General features: G+C 42.4%; 1 protein-coding gene across 2 annotated transcripts; it reads right to left on the reverse strand.

The window, feature by feature from the left end:
• On the reverse strand, positions 1-11,387 carry maneal (mannosidase endo-alpha like; the record flags this gene model as incomplete). Of its 2 annotated transcripts, none has more annotated exons than XM_080532654.1 (4): positions 1-637; positions 1,577-1,653; positions 5,485-5,594; positions 10,886-11,387. In XM_080532654.1, the coding sequence occupies 4 exons, from the start codon at positions 11,385-11,387 to the stop codon at positions 1-3; spliced, it is 1,326 nt and encodes a 441-aa protein (XP_080388780.1). The 2 variants fall into 2 exon arrangements, with proteins under 2 accessions (XP_080388780.1, XP_080388779.1); XM_080532653.1 differs by having other exon boundaries at positions 5,416-5,594.
• Positions 11,388-23,112: the final 11,725 nt, after the last annotated feature.

A 23,112-nucleotide genomic window follows, 5' to 3' on the forward strand; every position in this document is an offset into this window, starting at 1 on the left:
CTACATGAGCCAAGTGTCCTTCTCCTTGTTGAAGTTCTCGGCCCACCGGCGCGTGAGCTCCAGATAGAGGTCTGGCCGGTGGGGCTGGTAGTCCAGGTACAGACGGGTGACCGTCTTCTTGGCCACAGCCTTCTCGATCTGAGTGCCCTCGTGCCACTCGTTGAAAGAGGTGATGGTGACGACCTCCGGTCTGACGGACAGCGCCGCCTGCAGGGACGTCTCGTAATAGCGGCCGTTGACGCGGTTCCTCGTGTTGTGGTTGTTCCAGGGCCGCACGGCGGTGTCGACGTAGCCGGGCCCGGCGCTGGGCACGAACAGCAGGTTGTTGCCATCGCAGAAGGCCTTGATGGCCTGCCAGTTCTGGTGGGAGGAGCCGAAGGAGAAGCCGTTGGTGGCGAAGTAGGTGTACATGCCGTCGAAGCCGCTGGCCAGGATGTCGTGCTTGTGGCGCTCCTCCACGATGAGGGCCACGAAGACGCCGTCATAGGGCGTGCCCCGCAGGCTGTGGGACCCTGTGGAGGTCAACAGTTCCGCCCAGGCCTCCGGAGGGGTCAGGTAGGAGTCGTAGACGTAGAATAGGGGCAGAATCTTCCCTGTGCTGGACTTGAATCTGTAGAAGGCGCCATGTTTTCCATACCTGCGAGAAATTATTTGATTTTGAGTCGAGGATTATTATTATTTATTTATTTATATACACTTTTTCTACACACAATCTTACTAATGAGGAGGTTAAAGCCAGCTTTCTCACACTGGCTTTATACTAGACATTGAATGCTGTTTTGTGAAATGGGGCTATTATATCTGAAAATATTATATTTTCAAGAGCATGAGAAGAGAGTGTGTGCACAGTGGAGTATGGTTTACTGAAAGCTTCTCTCTCTCTCTGGTTTCTTCTCGGGCAGATGGTCAGCACAGTTGGTATTGCATAAGCTGGCAATACCATCTAGCCCAGCCAAACAGATCCATCTCAAGGTACACTAGGCTTATCCTCTGTCCCGACCATCACTGTTCACATAGCATGACTGCAGTACATTATCCCTGTTCACACAATCAAACAGGATCTTTCAAGGTTGGCTCATTGTTTAGGTGGATCACTCTGACATGACTCATTACATAAAGCATCAGCGATCAGTCTCACTGTCCGCCACTGGAAATCACTTCCCGCACTCTGGGTATAACGCTTTTACAGACGCTTTTCCAGACGCTTTTACAGACAACAACACCAATGGAGGTGTTACGTTCTACAATCAGGGTTACGGTTTCATTTAGAGAGAGGGAGAGAGAGATCACAGACCGAGAGCCATGTCTTTTTAACCATGTGTCTCTCCTGTATCCCCTTCAGACCTGAAGTGGGCGAACATTTCGGCAGATCCCTAGACTTACGTCAGTTGACATTGATATGGAAAGCAGAGCCCTGCCCTTTGGCTTAAAGTAAGTGATAAGAAAGCCTTAATCTGTGTAAGTGAGAGTCGGAGAGGAGAGAGTGGGAGGGAGGCAGGGGAGGGGAGGAGAGGAGAGAAGAGAGTGGGAGGGAGGGAGGGAGAAATAGATTAAGGAGTGAGGAGGGCCAACCTACTTGTCAATGATGTATTTGATGTTGTCATGCATGCTCAGGTCGGTCCGTCCCTTGTAAGGCTGGATGTGAAACGCCACCTGTGCAAATCAGAGTTGTAAAAGCATGACTTACATTACAGAGGTCTAAACCAACAGTAGTACCGTATCACATGCATTGAGCACACATGAATACACATTTTCCTTGAAATGATAGCATAATGAAAGTAATGAACATTTTACGTGTTGTTGGAATTATTTCACAGCATGGTTGCGCTCTCACAACCTAATTAGTGGTGTGTGTGGACAGAAAAAAACATTGGTTGGCAGCACCATCTGTGAATCAGACTGTTCACTGCACTGGCATACAGTTCCCACGCACAGCCAGCTCCCATGGCAGACAGAGGAAAGTGTTCCTCAGGGACTGCATGTACTGTATCTGCTTACTCAAATGTCAGCCTCTCCAGTGTCCTTCCAGAATAACAGGTTATTTTCGGGAGACGAATCACAGTGAGCCGATCGATCCTGTCAGATAGACTGTGTCAGAGGGCCCCGGGCGTAGGAAACCGATCAGAGATAGTCTGTCAAATAATCTCTAAAAATAGAGCCCCTTTTCTTCAAGTCTGATAAGGAGCCGTGTATATGTCATCCAACAGGATCCAGCAGAACTCTGTGTGCCCCGGTACCAAAAAAGAATGAGATAGAATGGCACAAGAAATAAGTTGAAAAAGAAACAGATACAGATTTTTACAAATAAAAGATAGAAACATTATTATATCTTTCATTTTTTTTCTTTCATTGTTTGAGTAGACTTTAGTACATTTACTTATAGTTAAAATGTTATTATTATATATTATTATTATTATTATTATATAGTTAAAATGTTTGTGTACTTCATGTAGAACGTTCATGTTCCATAGAACGTTGACTGTTAATTAGCACATTACCTCTATCTACCTCTAAGTACTGAAAGTATGTTGTAAATGATGTTGTATATACAATATAATATTTTGTAGTAAATACTTAAGTCATGGTTAGTATTATTTACCTCCTAGTATATACTGTAGTATTAGTAGTAGTATTTTTCAAAAAATGCCAGTTGAGAAAGGACGCTGGCGTTGCTTGTTCTCCGCTTCTCCGCCAGAAATCTAGGCGTAATTGCAGTATACAGAGTAGACTGTCCTACAAAGACACTTGACTAAAAATTAATTAGACCCCTAATACTTTCTTTTATTTATCTTTTGTTTCTTTTTATTATTACTACTCGATCTTTTCAGTTTGTAAAGCGTCTTTGAGTGTCTAGAAAAGCGCTATATAAGTCCAATGTATTATTATTATTATTATTATTACTATTTACTATACTTTAGTGTATACTGCCAACCTCCTTGTTCCCATCACCAGGGAATTGGGGGACCAGGCCCTCTCCTCTGCAGCCCCCACTCTTTGGAACACTCTCTCAAACCACATCAAAGAACCCAGCATGCTCTCCTCCTTCAAACGATCCCTCAAAAACTTATTTCTTTATTGTTGTTTTTACTGATTGGGCTTTCATTTTACTTTTTATTTATCCATCTATTCTTGTTCTCTCCATGGAATGTACTGTCTTTGAAGAGTGAGAAAAGCATAATTATTATACTATACAATAGGTACAGTATATAGTTTCTGCAAAAACACTTCAGTACATTGCTACAGTAAATACAACACTACATACTAGTATGTATATTGTAGTATACTGTAGTATTTGTTCTTATGGGTTAGTGTGGCAGGGCACACAGCTGAGTGATGCTGATGGATGCCCTCCTCTCACCCAGGCCAGACTGAGGCTGTACAGCCACGTACAGCTGCCGAAGCAAAAATATCTACTTGAGCTCAGCAACAACAGAGCCCTGCTGATAGAACTGTTGGGCCATGAATGTGGGAGAAAGAGAGAGAGACAGAGAGACAGAGAGAGAGCAGCGGGCCGAACAAACACCCACTCCCTCTCTCTCTCTTTGAAAAGAGACTGCAAGGTCTTCATAAACAGTTTCCATGGCAACGTGGCGGTTGTTTGGCACCGGCGCTGGGCCTGTCAGTTGTCTCGGCTGGTTTGAAATCATGAAAAGGCCGCTGAGGTGAAATGCTGTCCAATCTGTCCCTCTTCAGCTGAATAAAGCATGCATCAGGACGGATGAAAAACTGTTTTGTTTGTTTTATCACCTGTCACGCTGTCTGATGGTGACAGTTTCACCGATTAGCATTTTTGCCCTTAGGTGGAGGTGCAAACATGTAGAGGCAGTTGATTGAGAGGGAACCATATATTCACCACATATGCCTTTTTTCTCGTGTTGAGAAGTCGAAACAAACTGTTGTTTACACATCATCGGTATTATTGTTCATGAATTAATTGGACTAATAATGCAAACTGTGTCAGTAAATAGAGCATACACATGTGAACGGCCATTGGTCGAAACAGATCAGGCTGTGTTTAATCAAAGCTTTTTCATATACTGTACATATAATCTTGTTCTACCGCCATCTCCACCTGCTGCACAAACACAATCTTGAAACTAGGTTTTTAGTCTGGCATAGAGGGAGGAACACATTTAAATACCAGTGAAGTGATAACTGTCTGTTGAAATCTCTGGACAATGTAGGTAAGACTCATGCATGCGAAAGAGGTGTGTCTTTGATATAGGCCCTTGTGGCAATGCCTTCCTATCATGGTAATGAATGGTAATACAGCACACACACGCACACACACACACACACACACACACACACGCACAGGGAATAGCCTCGTATACACTGAGGAAGTATGAGGGAAGAAAGATGACAGTCACCCCCACCCCACCTCAACCTCTATTTGCTGTGTGGCAGTTCTAGTGTACTGGTTGGAACGCTGACGCATTAGCCCTCAGGTCAGGCATAACATTCAGACCATTCATTGTGTAAGAGAGACCTAGTTGTCATCATTCATCTCCACACATGGTTAGCATTCCTTCAATGTTAACCTGCCATCACAGGAATATGCAACTGTAAGGAAGAATGTTTTTGCTGTATGATGGTAAATCTACTCTAAGCTTAGAGCTTATCATGAATGGCAATGCAATGCCATTCATCTTATCTTTTGTAAGTGAGTAGCCTTGCGAACCGATGGTTCTCCAGCCTATCGGCCCTTAGGGCAGGAGCCTCCATAGTTTTCATAGAGTGAGGCGGCTTGATGTACAAGTACACCCCCTGGACATGACGCTAGTATGTTGCAGGGTCTTACCCCCAATCCAACCCTCAATGCTGAGTGCTAAGAAGGGAGACATCGGGTACCATTTTTATAGGCTTTGGTATGACTCGGCCGGATGTTGAACTCACAACCTCCCAATCCCTGGGCGGACTTTCTAGTCTAACCACAAGGCTACTGAGCTGGTAAATATCGTTATCTTTTGTAAGGGGTAGTACAAAAATAGCTTGAATGGCTTCTCAGGAACATACAATTGGCTCACACTTTGGTATGTCAAATGAAAATGTTGTATTTTTTACATCCTGGAGAAAATACTATTTGTAGAGGCTCCCAAAGACTTGTGAGATTGCTGAAGAATGTGAATGTGAAAATGTGTTTTCTTTGTCTCCATTAATAATGCACAAGAGGGCTGAAACAGGGTTTTTGGCAGTAAATGCTTTTTAAAATTACATCACCTTCGTGCACGGCATGGGTTAGGATGGCGTCTAGTTATGTCCCACGGTGATTGCTCACTCACTTTTGTTCACAAAGTATTTCAAATTCAACACTCGTAGGTAGGCCAACACTATCAAAGAGCATGACTGATACTCGCTTAAACTTGACTTAACAAAGGTCTGAGCTAATATAGACGTCAACCGTGCAGCACCAACTATCAATGCCAGGCATTCATTCAGTAAAGCGCCAGAAAGGAAAAACATACCGGTTCTCTCACCAGTTACCTTGATGCTGTGCCTGTGGGCAGCGTCCATGACAGCGGGCACCAGGTCCTCCGCAGCTTCCCCGTGGTTGTCCGCCACCCCGGGTGGGTACCAGGACAGCACCAGCACCCCTACAATGACACATGGGGGTACAGTCAGGCCTCTGCCTCTCGAGACAACAGCACTGCTAGAGACATTCAGAGTTTTAAATGTTCACTAGCTCTACTGTGTTTTACTGTGCTTATTTTACTACCTTAATACAATTAATGATCTCTACCCATTGATCCTTGAAAACTATATTGTTATTATATATGAAATATGAATGGAAATTATACAATGTGTTTCTAACATTCATTCAGTCATGCCAATTTCTTTAAAAATATGGACTACTTTCAAGGTAAAGATCAAACCATTTAACATTTTGCAATGTGGGTCAATTGTCTGAAGTGGCTTGATTTGACCCAGCTGAATTTATATAATCAAATCAAAATCTAATCGTCTCCTTTAGAATTCACTACAGTTGAATGGAGTCTATGGATTTGAGTAGTTACATTTCTCCAGCTCTCAGTAGTTTGCCAACGCTTGTTGGACGCAGACAATAATAGAGTAGCCTATGATGGCGAGATGAAGCCGACGCTTCGGAGCGTGTATCGAGTAACAGAGGCAGATTTTTGTGAAGCGCGTACCGAGGCGTGTGTTGATGACGTACGATTCGGGAAGTGGCTCGGATTTGGCTCCTCCTCCTCCTCGTCGTCATCACAACCCCCCATATCAGAAGCTTCGCAGCCTGTGACTCAAGGTAATGTATACTGGATACATTCTAATTGTCTTATTGTATATATTCACTGACACTGACAGCCTGTTTGTCTGTTTTAGGTAACAAACTGTGGCGTCGTTTAGACACCACAGTCCTGCAGGCGAGGACCCAAAATGTAACTGCAGATGCAACAGTGGAGGTCCATACCTACCTGGCTGAACCAAACATCGAAAGGATGCAGAACCCCCTACAGTATTGGGAAGAACACAAACATGTGTATCCTAATTTGTATAAACTTGCCGTTAATTATCTATGTACCCCAGCTTCATCTGTGCCCTGTGAAAGGATATTTTCAAAAGCAGGTGAAATCGTCTCAAAAAAAAGAAACCGCCTGAAGCCCAGCACTGTGGGGAAATTGTTATTTTTAAATAAAAATGAATAAAATGTTGTTGTTCCTAGTAACACAAGCACATGTATTCAATTCAAAGCTTCACACACCAAATCCACGGTGTCATTATCACTCTGCCTGCTATACATTTATTGTCCACTTGATGGCGCAGTAGAGCAAATGAAGCAACATGAAGCTTCGGTCCAAGTGTGACGCAATTTGATGGAAAGCTTCAACAGTTCAAGAAGCTTCATCTCGCCATCACTAGCCTATGTCTATGGATGCAGCGTAATTGGGAATAGGCTAGGTGCACGATCTCACTACTTCCTGAAAGGCAACTGGTATGAACATATCCTGTCTCACTCTATTGGTTTAATTGATTAATCAGCTGTGCACTGTGTGTTCCAACGGTTTACCGCACAGCTGATTAATCAATTAAACCAATAGAGTGAGACAGGATATGTTCATACCAGTTGCCTTTCAGGAAGTAGTGAGATCGTGCACCTAGTCCTAGCCTATTGACATTGATCTCATTGCCTATCAGATTAGAATGCTAGATCCAATCAAACGCAGTTGATCATGACATGTGATTAGGGGTACAGGTGTCCATAGTCATAACTAATTGTTCCTAACTATCATAAAAGGAGGCACTATGGCTTAGTTCACACGGAAGGTCTTGATGCTCAATTCTCGATTTTTGTTGTTTGGCAGTTCACATTACTTTTAAAATGTGACCTATATTTGACCTACATTGACTCCCGTGTGAACATTCTACAACATGTCTACATAAGACAAGTATACATGACAAGACATAACAATGGCGTCAGGACGTCACGTGCAGCACACTGTTTACGGAAGTAACCATGGATAACATGACGGATAACGTTACTGGGGGGTATTCCACGAAACGCGATTAGAGCTAATTCAGGCTTGTTTTCATAATTCGCTAATTAGCTGTTTGCTTGCTATGCAACCAATCCTTCAGAACAAACCTGGTAGCGACCAGGTTTACGGTCTGGTTTAACTTAGAAGTGTGTCAAAAATGTCTCGCAGGCGGAAACGAAAGCCAGCTAGCAATCAGAAGGTTGCTGGTTCGATCCTTGCCTCAGGAGAGACGGATTGACTTTAATTTAATGTTTATTTTCTTGACATTTAACAGAAGCCTTCATGCAGATCGATTTACAATAAATACATCTGTCTAAGTAAGTGAATCATCTACAGGTGCATTTAATTCAAAAAGTGAAACTTTCATATATTCTAGATTCATTACACATGAAGTGAAATATTTCAAGCCTTTTTTGTTTTAATGTTGATTACGGCTTACAGCTCATGAAAATCAAAAAATCCAGTATCTCAAAATATTTGAATATTACATACAAAAAAAGGATTCATAATACAGATATGTCGACCTTCTGAAAAGTATTTTCATTTATACACTCAATACGTGGTCTGGGCTCCTTTACTAGCTAATTACTGCATCAATGTGGTGTGGCATGGAGGCAATCAGTGGCACTGCTGAGGTGTTATGGAAGCCCAGGTTGCTTTGATAGCACATTCATGAACAAATTCATGAACTAATTATCTAAATGAGTTTTGTGACACTCAATGGCAATGTCTTTTTCCTTCAGATTTTTTTATGACGTGATCTGGCCACTATCAGGGTCCATGCTGCTCTCTTTCAAGCTGAAGAAATTATCAAAATGACTTTTGTTAACCCATTTTCAAACAGTTTGTAAATCAGTGCCAATTATGTTTCCGATATTACACAATAAGTGCTGGTCGGAAAAATAGTTATTTAATTACAACCATTTAGTTATTTCAGTGGCCAAGTTTCAAATTTTAGTTGAAATAGGGTGATATTCTGGGCCAGATACTACCTAGTTGTGATAAGACATGATCTGGTTGTTATCGGGCTGGTCTGAATTCGTCCAGGTCCTTTGGTGCTTGCTGGGAAGTGGCGCATCGCTCCCCGGCACATCCAACTAGCAGTAAGGAATGACGAGGAGCTGAACAAGCTGTTAGGTGCGGTCTCCATATCTGAGGGAGGTGTTCTTCACATCCAAGCTGCTCCCCAAGAAGACCAAGGCCTCAGCCTCTCAAGACTACAAGTTCACGTTTTAAATGTTCCTAAGCTTTGTCATGTTGTACTGCACACTTATTTTACTTAATAAAACTATTTGATGACTCAAAGACATTGTTGTTGCGTACAGTGAAGTGTGTAATATGTTTCTGCAGGATACAATGAATTAACTTTTATTGAAAATGAATGAAAAGTCATGCCCATTTCTTTCCATGGAAAGAAGGTTCCTTACCTTGAAAGTAGTCTAAGGCAAGTCTCCAAGTGGCCCAGCTAAACATATTTGTTTCAATACATTAAACATTCACATGACATTACAGATGTAGGCCTATAAGACTGTGTTGTCACAGACAGAGGGACAGAGGGATTCGCTGCGTATTCAGCTCCTTCACCCAGATCATCACGGACTGAGTGTCAGTACTAAGCTATTGGTGTTTATTGATTTTTAAATAAACTCTTTAGATTTTTCCATTTCTAAACCCCTTTACCTATTCCCACCCTACAAATCTTCCATGGTCTACATACATGATACATGTACACATGTACAAATAACCACAAATAAATTTGGTAAACAATAGACCAAAACAGTGTTTAAATGTAAACAGAGAGGGGAAATATATATACTGTATATTTCTATTGCAAGATAGGCCTTATTTCAAGCGAAAGACAAAGTTTGTAGTTTGTGAAAGGGGACTGTGTTGTATAAAACTTTTTCCGAGACCCACGTATAGTGAGTAACTGACTTTTTCTAACTTCAGAGAAGTCATCACCTCATTGTATAAATTAAGTGTTTTTGTTGTTTTCCAGTTAAGAAAAGAAGGCCCAGCTAAATATCAGCAAGTAATCTGTCAAGTTGCCTCCTGCGTGTGTACTCAGTTTTAAATGATCCCTCTACCATGTTTTACACTCACACTCACATTCTACATGCAAGTCCATTCTGGCCATATAGGGAGGAGGATGTTTTGAACTTCAAACTGAATTTTTTATTTCAATTTCGAACAAACATACTCCTTTGCATATAGTGCAATATGTAGCTTTTCGCCCTTAAAACAAGTAACAAAATAGCCATGCTGAATCATTACTTATGATGCATCGGCAGCTTGTGCCAAGACCCTGCCCTTCTCCCAAAAATGTTCAGGACGTTTCTGGGCGTCTACCACTTGCTGGGGAGTGTAACCTGCAATCTGCTCATTGGCTACCTCCTGCCTGAGCAGCCCCTTTCAGACATAGTACCCTGTAAATTACATGGAATCCCAACCCGGGTCCGCCAGTGATTTTCGCCATTCACACATGAGCCAAATGCGTCTTTTCACACATGTCAATGGCATTCCCGGGTTTGCACAAGGTACTTGAATCATGCATTCAACTGGATGCAGAACTGGAACGTAGTAGACCTGAATTCAAACGAGACAGGCGCGTGAGACTGCCATATACCATATATATCTGCCATATCTCATACCTCCGTTTTATATGTATCATAATTTTTTCACATTAATTTAACAGCGAGTCAACTCGCATTATGCTTACCATCACCAAGTTTGCTCGACAACTAAAGCATTTGATTACCGTTGATTCATCTATTTAAGTTGCTACAGCGCAGCGCACACTGTATTGTCGGCCTGAGTAAGCACAGTTGAAGCGTGCGGGACCAGGCAATGTTCAGGCTTCTGTTCACACCTAAGCCTTCTCTCTAAATTCCATGGAATTGTACAACGTCCTGACCAGGGTAATGGCCTGAGACAATTTCCATGTAAATCGCGTTCACATATACACCTTCCCCTACTGGGAAGGCTCGTATGTGTGAAAGGGGTTGGTAGGCTATAACATGGGGTCGACAGTGGCTCAGGAGGTAGAGCCGGCGTCTAATGATCGCAAGGACGGCAGTTTGGCAGTTGGAACCTCGGCTGGCCACGTGTCGAGATGTCCTTGAGCATGGCACTGAACCCCTAATTGCTCCAGGGGAGCCATCTATGGCCGACCCCTTGCCTATAGAGCATGAAATACGACATTGTGGTAAAACAACTATTGACTGGCATGTTGATTGCATGGCAATAAAACAATTGTTATTATAATATTAATTATTATACATCGTACAAAGATCAACCCGCATTTTCGTCTTCTCACAGGATGAGATCATGATTAATTGTTTTACTCCATGCAACTCCATGAGGTATCAGCGGCCTAGGCTGGTGCTGCTTACCTGCTGCGGCGGCCTCAATCTGAGACATGTGCGACTCCAGAACGCTGGCGTCCCTCGAGCTGTAGGGTCCCAGCTCCGGGTAGAAACTTGAGGCAATGTCCTCAGGAGGCGTGTGTCTTCCTTTCGCGTGGATTGCGGCAATCTTAGGGTCCCAGTGTGGCACCAGGACATGGTCCCAGTGGATATATTTACCGTCCATCTGTGGGGTCCCATACCATAGATAATAGAATATGTGTACATCGTAGAATATACTGTAATCACGATCAGATTTCGTAAAAACGACTTTTGTGTCACCCGCTGAATGGGACTGACCCGGGGACACTACCACGTCGTTCGAAACCGGTCGTCGCCGGTCGGCTCTCTCTCCCGCGAACTCCATCCCTGGGGCGAGATCTGAGAAGCCGTCGCTGGGTTTGAGCGTCCTCAAGCCCATCATCGTCCCGAATATGAACAACGTGAATAAGAAAAGTGCAATAAAAGCTTTCTTGCGCAACCGTGTCATTGTCGCTGTCTATGGTGCTGAAACGTTGATCACCCTGCAGCGGACTAGGCAGTCGATCCGGTGATGTGTTTTTTGTTTACAAACTACTGTGGGCTATAACAGTCTCTTCCATCAACATGTGCAATCTTCCAGAACACACATATAACATGTAAGGCGTGGGGGGGAAACCCCAGACTGTGCGATGATTTGTGCGTTTAGTCGGAGAGTTCAGAGACCCTTTGTGGCTTGAGTTCGATGTCTGATTTGAACGCGACGACCGAATCCATTTCACTCTCAGCAGCGAACCATCATTATTCTCGTCCTGCGTTTGAATTAAGCGAACGTATAATAATCTGTGCTACATTTGCTGCCTATCTCCACGTAGACTACAGACATGATTTGTTATAATGAATGAATGAAATGAACCCTCGCCTTTCCATTGCGACTGTCATGAGGATTGTATGTTATTGTTGGTTTTACGTGTCTCGACCGCTGTGAGCCCATTAGTGGATGCCACTGCGCGAGAGAGTGAAAAACATGTCGCTTCTGGCGTATTTCAAAAAGCCAGTCACTCCAGGTATTTGCTTGTAGTGCCCATCACACAATAAAAACTGTGCCGGTCTGGTCTGTTAATTCATCACATACTTTAGCAGCACCGTTACCTTTGTTTCCGGCAAGCGCTGTCCGCTCGCCTGGTACCCCTCGTTCTCATTTCTTCCTCGTTAATGCGTTTGGATCTGCTCTTCCGGGAGCAAACACTATAATCCATCAAATACCCAAACACACGGCACAGTCGGTGGACATTTGATACGTGAGGTCGACGTGTTGATTGATTTCTATTTCCGTGATTAGTCACTCGTACTTTTGGGTGGACCGTTTTATATTGATCGTTTTCTCGCCGCGCGCCAGAAGATGTTGAGCGCTCGCGGTTTGCGCGGTGCGGGGGCGAGCAGAGTGGGTGGGATTAACCCCGCGCGCTGAAAGAACATAGAGTGTGCGTGGAACAAATGGGCATTGCCTTTGTTTACACTGTATGGCTTGAACTGTTCAACATAGGTATGTGTAGGTTTTATTACATTCTCTTTCCGTCCAACACATTTTTCTACTTCAATAGTCTTATTCTACAGACCAAATGCATGTCGACATGATGTATTTTAGGCTACAATGCTATAGGCCTATACTGTAGGCATGGACAATGATAGGATTAATAATTGATAAAACGAAGAAACATTACACTTTTTTTTGTAAAAGATATAGGCCTATAGAACACATTTGTCAGGGTTTAGTGTCAGGTAAATGTGTGGCTTGTGTGAGTAAAAGATAACAGCCTCAAATGAACTGAATAGAAGTCCTTGAAGTTATATAGTTATAATATTTATTAAATGATTACTCGCCTATTGCATTTCACTAGAGATTTCAGCGAAGCACCGTGGGCTGATATGCAAAACACTGAATGATACATGAGCTTTGAAGTTTAGGCAACATTGAGATTAAGATGTGCCACCCACATAGTTTAGGATAGCAGAGGCAGGATTAACTCCTGGGAGGAAGATGCCCACTCACTCTGTGGGATTAGGCAGCAACAGGCACCCAGTGGACGCCCACGGTTAGGATCTTGCCAGATCGAGCTCACTGACATAGACCGTTACGGCGGGATATTTTAAGATCCTCCTCTGCTAATGGCATAGTTCACTGAGCTCTTATGTCTTATTTGATTATATAACCGAAAGACTATGTGACTATCCTCTTACTTTTAGGTAAAACCGACCCATTTTAGAGTTTTTAAGAGTGTTTTTGTTTTCAGCATGAGCTGAAAGTTCTTTTTTCTTCAGCATGAACCTTCATTTTATCCTCTCGGTAGGAATGAACGTATCAAAATAAATAATAACATTCATATGGGAAAAAGGGGATAGGCCTACCTTCACTCTTCACCAACCTTCACTCTCTACAACTAGGGTTGGGTATCGTTTGGGTTTTATCCGGTACCGGTACCTAACCGATACTTTAAAAACGGTACCGGTACCGAAACGGTACTTAATTCGGTACTTTTGATTTTTTAAAATGACATAATATATATATATATATAATAATAACACGGTCGACAAAATTAAACAGCTTTTCACTTTTTTATTGCTGAGGCACAATATACGTATATTAGTTAAATATACACTCAAATTAAAATAAATGAAAATAAAACTCCTGCTGACTGAGGCACAATATACATATATATAATATTACAGTGAAATATACACTCAAATAAAAATAAAACTCCCACCTCAGCAATTATTTTGCAAAAAGATCAGCATATTTGCCTTCTCTGGCAAAATACGACACCTCTCTTGACTTTTTTATTGTCATTTTGACTTTTTTTTTGTTTTGACATAATTGTCTAATGCCATTAGTAATGGCACAGATTTATAAACATAAAGTAAACAAATATTGTTTGCTCGTCATCTAGGCCTATAACTGACTATATATAATACCACTGGCTTGTTTCGATTATAGTTTAGTTCTGTTTGATATTTCCGTGGATGTTATTGTAGCACTTACAAGAAGATATACCGATGATTGTCCGCGGAGAGCTGCGTATGCAAGACAACACTGAGAGCGAATCGAGTAATAAATGATCATTAGGCCATTTGGCATTCATTTCAAGGACTGTCACGTCCAAGAGAGAGGGATGATTCAGATAAACACAGGTGAATTGCGACGGTGGTCACAAACGCGATTGTGTGTGTGTGTTCACCTTTCCTGAATCCTGACTACTGTCTGAAGTGTTTGGGGGTGCGTTCGTAAATACGCTCAGGAAATCCGACCAGCACTCGTAGAACGCCTCTTGTCCAATCAAATTACTCGGTCGCTTTATGACGTTGAGCCCAGTGTGCGCTCCGTCGCTCTCGGAGCGAATTTACGAACGCAGCCCTCGCTGTGTTGCAGCTGGAGCCACAGAAATGGCGTCATCCCCTGCTTTATCTAGCGCAGGAGACAGCCTGTAGGAGACAATTTTGTTGGAGCTTTTGTTGTGAGGTCTTCTCGGTGACCTCGTAGCTAGGCTAGCTAGCGAAATTCGATAATATGATGATACACAACTGCTCAGCTCACTACCACGACACGCACTGAGTGGAAATTTAACAGGCGATGTCACGTCACGAGTCACAAGTTGACTGTTGCATGACACCGGACACCAGGGGGCGAGATAGAAAAGTACCGAAATGAGGCACCGAAATCTCCTTTGCAATTCGGTTCGGTACTATACCGAATGTAAAGTAACCGGTACTTACCGGTACCGATTTTCGGTACCCAACCCTATCTACAACAGAACAATATGTTCTCTGCTGAAGAGAGCAAAAGACTTTCAGTCAGTGTGAGGTGCTAGAAGGCCTCTTTCATCATGACAGTAAGATTGAGGAAGGTGTCTAGACTGAGGATAAGAAGTGAACTCTGAACATCCATCCAACTCTGACCATCTTTATCCTCTGATGAAAATTCTTAGTAATTCTTCATTCTTCTAGCATCGTAACTGTCAAGATTACAATTACAATGACTGATGGATAGATGATTCGCTTACTTCGACAAATGTATTTGTTGTAAGTCGCTTCGGGTAAAGGCGTCTGCTAAATGTCAAAAATGTAAATGTCAAACTTCCTCACAGCCTGAAAGTGAGGTGTACATGTAAAATAACGCGACGCTTGAATATTCCACACTCCCCATCGCCCATGAACATCAGAGGAGAGTGCCTGCTGAAAACATAATATAGAAAGGTTCCAGGTCCCACAAGATATGCTATCACATGTCAAACACATACCATCTGCATTTTAATTATTTATCCCAAAAGTGAATAATAATAATTTAAAAAATACACTCTAATACATTCAGGGTACATTCTTCTACCCTGAGGTGACTGATAAAGGTCTAACTGGGTCAATTTGACCAAGAACATAAATCGTGTATCTAACATAAGAGGAGGGCTATACGCAAACAACACCAAATTATGTAAACTGCCCGAAATGACATGACAGAACTACAGTGACATCTAGTGGCAGTAGAGTGATATCATTTATTGTGTATTTTTGCGATGCGAAACATGACTCGCGAGGATCCGAGCAATAATATATTTTAAAGTAACTGGTTCTCTATCATGTTGGAGATATAAAGAGTTAGGCCAATGTGATCTCTCACTGCCACGCATATCCATCCATCACCACTAGGGGGTGTCCGTGTATAATGAAAAGGTGTTTGAACAGTGGATTTATTTGACTGACGGGCTCCAGCATGGACAACAAGGGATGGGAGGATTGACTCACAATATTTTTGTAAATAAATAAATGGTAAATGGACTGACTTATATAGCGCCTTATTCCAAAGCGCTTTACAATGGCCTCTCATTCACCCATTCACACACACATTCACACACCAATGGCGGCAAGCTACCATGCAAGGTGCTGGCCCGCTCATTGGGAGCAAATTGGGGTTAAGTGTCTTGCCCAAGGACGCTTCGACATGTGGCCAGCCGGGGCTCGAACCACCGATCTGCCAACCTTGCGATCATTAGACGCTGGCTCTACCTCCTGCGCCTTAGCCGCCCCAACACAGCCGCCTCCATTTTAACATGGCCATTTCCATGAATTAGTGCGATTAGTTAAACTGTGAATAATGTAACCATAATCATTGATGAACCCCATTTCTCTCGAATTAAATGATTCCACTAATTCCACTAATGTAGCTTATTTAAGTTACGAGAAATTGTTTGTGCATGGCATAGCTTAGTGTGTTTCTCTGAGTCACAGTCTTCTGTGTTGATGAACAACATCTCAAAGTTTAAGAATGTATCAATGATATCCCTCTTAGAGCCACGATTTGCTGCTTAAAGTGGAGCTGTCCAAGGTGCTGAAGGTGCCTCATTGTCTGACCCGACTCGACAGTCGACACATATGACTTCTGTTGGCTTAATTCTACTCGCACACTTTGACGTTTGTTACTGTTGAACCTGTTACTGTCCAAATCCAAGTGTAAGGCCTAATTGTAAAATCATCAGATCACATCATCGGATATTATGCGTAGCTGTATAGCCTCCATTACTAGGTGCTATGTTGTAGCATCTGTGCTGTCCAACCTCTATTGACAGACAATCAGGAAAACCAAGTGTGACAGTGTCACACCCATTTGATGTATTGCTTCTCTCAGCAGATGGTTTGGTGGAGCCTCTTACCTTAATCAGATTTGACACAACATTATTAATCTGTTATTCTATGAGCCCGGTTTCACAGACAAGGCTTTATCCTAGTCCAGGGTTAAATCACACTTGCAATGGAAAAACTCCATCGAGGATGCTTTTTAGTCTCGGCTTAGTCTTAATCTGCGTCCATGAAATCAGCCCTATATACTGTATGTATATAAATATATATGTTACGGTACATGTGGGAATACGGTACATGTGGGAAAACTAGGGTTAGGGTTAGGTGCTACGTCGAGTTGGTACATGCTGGCATGTCTAACCTTAACCCTAACCCTAGCACCCTAGCACCTAACCCTAACCCTAGTTTTCCCACATGTACCATATTCCCACATGTACCATAACATATATATATATATATATATATATATATATATATATATATATATATATATATATATATATAGAGAGAGAGAGAGAGAGAGAGAGAGAGAGACTTATTTTGGTTTTACCTGATTTGTTTTACCTAATTCAAGAATTGTTAATGCTATAAGCTACTTAAACACCACCTGCACTTTTAAAAGGCAACAGGCTTTTCTGACCGAAACCTTGTTGTAGTAGGGATATCTGTCAAGGCATAGCAGGGTGTATGGATCATGTATGGATTGGTGTTATTGATCGGTGCTGGCCGGTCCCCCTGGGTGAAGAGGTGAAAGGTGAGCTGACAGCTCCCCAAACGGGGCTGCTGGGTTGTTCTCAATCTCCACTGCCAAGGTCCCACGCGTTGATAGTCCCTCAAATGTTCTCCTCAAAATGCACGCACACACGCACGCGCACACACACACACACACACACACGCACACACACACACACACACACACACACACACACACACACACACACACACACAGAGTATGGCTCCGGTTCTAATGTTGATCTGGACATACACACACATCTAACTGTCATTCTGATGTGAACAGTGGATCCTCATTGCCCAGGTGCAGTGTGCAGACACAAGATCCTTACCACACAACCAAGGTCAGTGGAATTCGTTTAACTATCAGGTCACGGTGAATATAGCCTCTTACATTTCCGACATTTCATTTCAAATGAGTAAATCCAATCTGTTCCTGTGGTATAATTTTCCATTCCTCATAGCCGGCTGAGGACTAGACTGAAAAATGGTGAAGCCTTTTACATAATGCAACTGCAACCTGCCGCTTATAGGATACCTACTGGCTACTGCTGCCTCTTATAGTGCAGGGTCTCAGATTGCACTCTTAACTGTCAGAGGAACGGAGCTTAACTCCCTTCAGTGAGTGAGCGATAGACCTCCACAATCCTCTCCATCACTCTGACACGGCATCCTACGTGTGTGTGGTGGTTGGGTGGGGGGTTGCTCGGGGAGCACGTGCCAGGGTATTGTTCCTAAGCCCCTCAGTGTGACACGGGTCAGCTAAGGAACCCCTCTTTGTCCTGTGATAGACAGAATTCCATGTGTTTCCATGGTGACACAGAGGAGCCTGCTGCACCCACAGCAACTCTGAGAGGCCTGTTGAGAAGGACTTGAATGAAGTCATTTGGTTTTAATTAGGTATATAACCTCTCTCTCTCTCTCTCTCTCTCTCTCTCTCTCTCTCTCTCTCTCTCTCTCTCTTTCTCTCTTGGTTAAGGAGTGGCCTTCATTTCATAGAGGCATTTATTTCAATCTATTAATTCAAATATACTTCAACTTAACCTGGACTAAAGTTGTTTTTTTCTCCTTCCATATTCACTATACTTTCCCCACCATGTGTACCGCAGTCATCTGTGTTAATAATTAATAAATTATTATTTAATAAATTGAATAAAAGAGTGCAAGCTATGCATATTCAGGATTATCCAAAGTTAGCAGGCTTGAGCTATAATCAAGTTCAGGCTTCCTTGTCTTCATAATATGCACCCGATGCTACACTAATTGCACTGAACCAATATTATTGTTTCAGTGCAATTCATGTGGCAACAGGTGTAGACATTCAACCCAATCAGAAGACATGCTTTGATTTTTCAGAATTTATTGTAGTTGAATGCCTTTCATCAAGGTGAGTAGCCAGTGTTTTGTAATTATTACATGCTCTATATCACTTTTAATGATATGTCTGCAATCAAGCCTCATCTATATTTCTCTGTAGTGTAGCCTGGAGTTGGAGAGTGGTGGATTTAAAGGATAGTTATAGCTTTGTCCGTCATTGTTATAGTAAACACTGGCTGCCCTATTGAGTTGGTAAGAGGCAGAGATCAAAGGACGGTCTCAGAAACTAAACGTTTTTCGTATATAAAAATATTACCGTCCACACCAGCATGTTTATTAAAATGTCTGTATCCACATGCATACGCATGAACGCAATATAAACGCTGTCATTGAGCATTCCACACCAGTAGTCGGCAATATAATGTTAACCCCATAGCCCCGCTGGCCAATCAGACGCCTCTATCTCTCAATGTTCTCGATCATTAACTGTGCAATTATCTGTAAACAGGTTAAAAGTCCAGTTAACAGTGAAAGAACTAGAAGCACTTTGTACACATCCATTTTCCTCGCTTGTGTAGCCTCGACCACCGTTGCCTGTTGTAAACAATGTAGTTACTGGTGCCAGCCCAGGATATGACATTGGAGGGAACAGCAAACAGCTGCAGTGCGCATGATCATAGAAATCTATGCGCATGATGACGTGACGAATACAAAAAAACTCAGCGTATACAAATATACAGCGTTTTTTTTAAATTTTCACTCTGGCCGGAGTTTTTCAAAATGTTCGTTTTCAGGGGGCAAAAACTTGTTTGCGTGTGGACGAACCCCTCAAAACGAATATAAAAATCCAAGTTTATAAAAAAGTATTGGTGTGGACATAGCCTTATTGTAATGGTCTCAAACACGTGTTGTCTACACTTTGTAACATTGAAGACATCTCTGCTCACCCTTGCAAAATGAGAGGTGAACGTCCACAGTACAGTGCCCTGTGTAAGTAGTGGGACAGTGAAGCATGTTTTACCACTTTTGGTTCTGCACTCTTAAAAGTTTGGATTTTGGATTTCAAACATTTCAAGTACATAAAGAATAGCTTCTCAGCTTGACTTTGATGGTTCTTGTGTACATATTGGTTTCACCATTCAGAAATTACAACACTAACAAGTGAAACTGAATGATTTAATTTAAAATCAAAGAGTGTAGAGCCAAACAAAGGAAAAAAAGCTTCACTGTCCCATTACTTACTGTATGTGACAGGTTTGAGTTTGAACTTCAATCTCCCATGTGGAACACCCAAGCATCTACCAAGAGGACATCTTCAGGATCTGAGGGTGACACTTGAGGGTTCAATGTCTCAGGCAGGGTTACCTCGTCACAAGAACATGGTTTCAAATAACCTCCGCTATTCACCGGAGGTCACAGAACCACAGATGGGGTTTGAACCTGGGTCTCCCTCGAGAAAGACCCAAGTGTCTACCATTAGGCCAAGAGGACATTGTCCATGGTTCAAGGGTGACAGTTGATTTTCCATGTCTCAGGCAGGGCTACCTCCTTACCAGCGTAATTCCAAATCACCTCCGCTACTCACACAGTTAATTTTAGACACGCATCAATAAACACTGACCACAATGACGCTTGCAGGTAAGATGACGGCCCTATCTTACAGGTGCCAGGGCACCTTTGTGTAAGTGAGAGGGAGGATGTTGGTGTCAAGATGACCGTGAACAGCGTCTCATATGGTCTCGTCCACCAGCTGCCCTGTGGAAGTCTCACTTCCAGCCCCATTCACAACGTGCGGTTTCTCGTTCAGGTATCTGAGATGGTAACTGCGGTTTCTATTCAGAACATGTGCATGACTCATATGCGTCTGACAATATACTTCGCAGTACCGCAACAGTGATGATTAATCCTCCCGTGATACACTTCCTTCCAAGAACTAGTTACATGTTAATAATTTGATGGAGGGCTATTGGCCTGTAGTAATTGAAGTGTAGCCTAGCAGCCTGTGACTCGGTGGTGAAATGAAAAGCGAATGCCATCTGCGATCTCCTAAATGACTTGATGACAGTGTCAATTCAAAAGGTCTGACAGTTGAAAGCGCAGATCCGGTACAGTGGTATGAATCATCGCTAATTATTCAAATACTGTGAATGTGATTCCTGAACCTTATCTATAAAAGCCCGCGTTGAGTCGGCGAGGGCAGGCGGCTGGTTTTCGTCAAATAAAAGAACGAAGGACGCAAATATTTGTTCAAGAAAATGTATCCAGATCCGTGCAGGGGTGAGTTGCCAATTGCTTTTAATTGCCATAAGCCCGTGCCTTAAAGAATGGCAGACAGTATAGGCCTACATGTTTTTTTCCTCTCCTATGCTTAGGCCAACTCAATGTGACTTTTGGTAAACTTGATCAAAATCTAGTAGACATGGTTAGGATGGCTATTGAGGCCTGCTAATGACACATATGCTGAGAGAGAGAGAGAGAGAGAGAGAGAGAGAGAGAGAGAGAGAGAGAGAGAGAGAGAGAGAGAGAGAGAGAGAGAGAGAGAGAGAGAGAGAGAGAGAGAGAGACACACACACACACACACACACACACACACACACACACACACACACACACACACACAGAGACTATGGCTCTGTCTCTGATGTTGATCTGGACATAACTTAACTGTAAGGCAAGGCAAGTTTAATTGTATAGCACATTTCATACATTATTAAAAATACAGCAAGAGGAGCATAGTAAGAAAATAAAAATGACAATGAATAAAAGCAAATATAAGAAGTAAATAGATAACACATTCAACAAGACAATAGCTTGTGGATAAAATACATTGATAGAAGTGTTTGTGTTTAATCAAAACTGTTGCGGTTTTTAGCTTAGATTTTAATATTTTTAGAGTTTGAGCCTGTTTGATTTCTTCAGGGAGTTCGTTCCAGGAGCATGCAGCGTGACTGAAAGCTGCTGCACCATGTTTTGTTTTCACTCTTGGAATGATTAGCTGATTAGTCTCAGCTGACCTTAGGGGCCTTGCGGGAATATATGGTGGGAGATCTGATATGTATTTTGGTCCAAGACCATTTTGTGATTTGTATGCAATTAGGAGTACTTTGAGAGACTGGTAGCCAGTGTAGGGATCTCAGGATTGGTGTGGTCAAACTTCTTCTAAACTCCTTCTAAACTAATTCTGATGTGTAGGCCTACAGGAATTTGTCTATCAGATCATCATGAATACAGTCTCTACGCAGATTCACCAGCTTTGGATGTATATGCTCTGAAAAAAGGCTAGCATAGTTGGTGATCATGGTAGACTAGGTTAGTTATCGTTACATTCAGAATAAAAAGTAGGCTATGTCTACATTTTATGGGCTATTCTTTATTGGAGGCAATTACTTTTTTTCTAGCGCCATCAGGTAGCGTAGACCTAAATTCTAAATGAGATGTTTGGAACGGTCCGACTCTGAGGTTAGCCTATACTCCATTGAAGTTGAGAGGCCCAGTGTTACTTCATTTTGGTTTTTGCTGGGGAAAAAACCTCAAGGAATGAAAACACCAAGTCGTGGCTAAGAAAAAAGAATGTTTTGCCCAAAATACTTTGACCTAAATGGCAATTTTCGGACTTGAATAATTGTGCAATATCACTGTGCACCACTAGGATGTAATATAGGCTTATTTGCGAAAAAAAGAAAGAAAACGTAAAGAATAAGCAATGTGGGATCTTAATGTCACAAGGATCTTTCTAAGACTCGCAGGATTATGAAAAATCTAGTGAAATAAATAGGTAAACAAATAGGTAAAATTGATTTGTTTCAGCATTCAATTGAAACCACAATGTTAATAGCCCAGGTCAGGAACATATGGGTTTGTAAATTCGTTAGATTACAAAATGTTTAGGCAACTCAAGGACCATGACCAAAATGGAGACCGTTTCCACACGTTTTAGAGTCGTTGAGAATCACACTCGAAAAAAAAAAAACGCAGTCACTAGCATAGTTTCAGTCCTTTATCACCACCAGCAATTGGTTTGTTGCCAGCTCAAAATACTACGAAGTTCAACTTCCTCGCTGTAAGCAGCCTAGGCCTTTCTAAACATCAGCTTGCCTCCGATGATGTGCACAGGACACAATTTCAGTGGAAACTGAAGCGTGAAACAAAATGAAAAAGCCCATAGACTATTGTTCTGATGCAGGCAGTGTTACAAATTGGTCGTAATATTAGAAACTGAGCTTGTTTACTGCAACCACAATTAACACTAGCCTAACAAACAACACATACAATGTATGCATTCATTCAGTGGATTGTAGTAGTAGATGTTCATGGTTAAAAAGCTTTGTGACCACTCGCGTAGGCGTAGGCTGTTTTGCGCTCTTGGATTTATACCTAGGACTTTAGATGTCCTTTGGTGGTTTGGAATGTGGATGGCCAATGGCTTCCGTGAAACCACCGGAGTGACCATCCACACACATTCAGATGTAAATGCAATGTGGGGGTTGTGGGTGTTCCATGCGAGGAGTGGGGGGTGGGCGGGTGGGTGTCCCTCAAGCCTCAACTGGAGCATGGTGGTCTCC

This window comes from Nansenia antarctica (genome assembly GCF_963989245.1).
Source record: "Nansenia antarctica genome assembly, chromosome: 5".
Lineage (NCBI taxonomy): Eukaryota > Metazoa > Chordata > Actinopteri > Argentiniformes > Microstomatidae > Nansenia > Nansenia antarctica.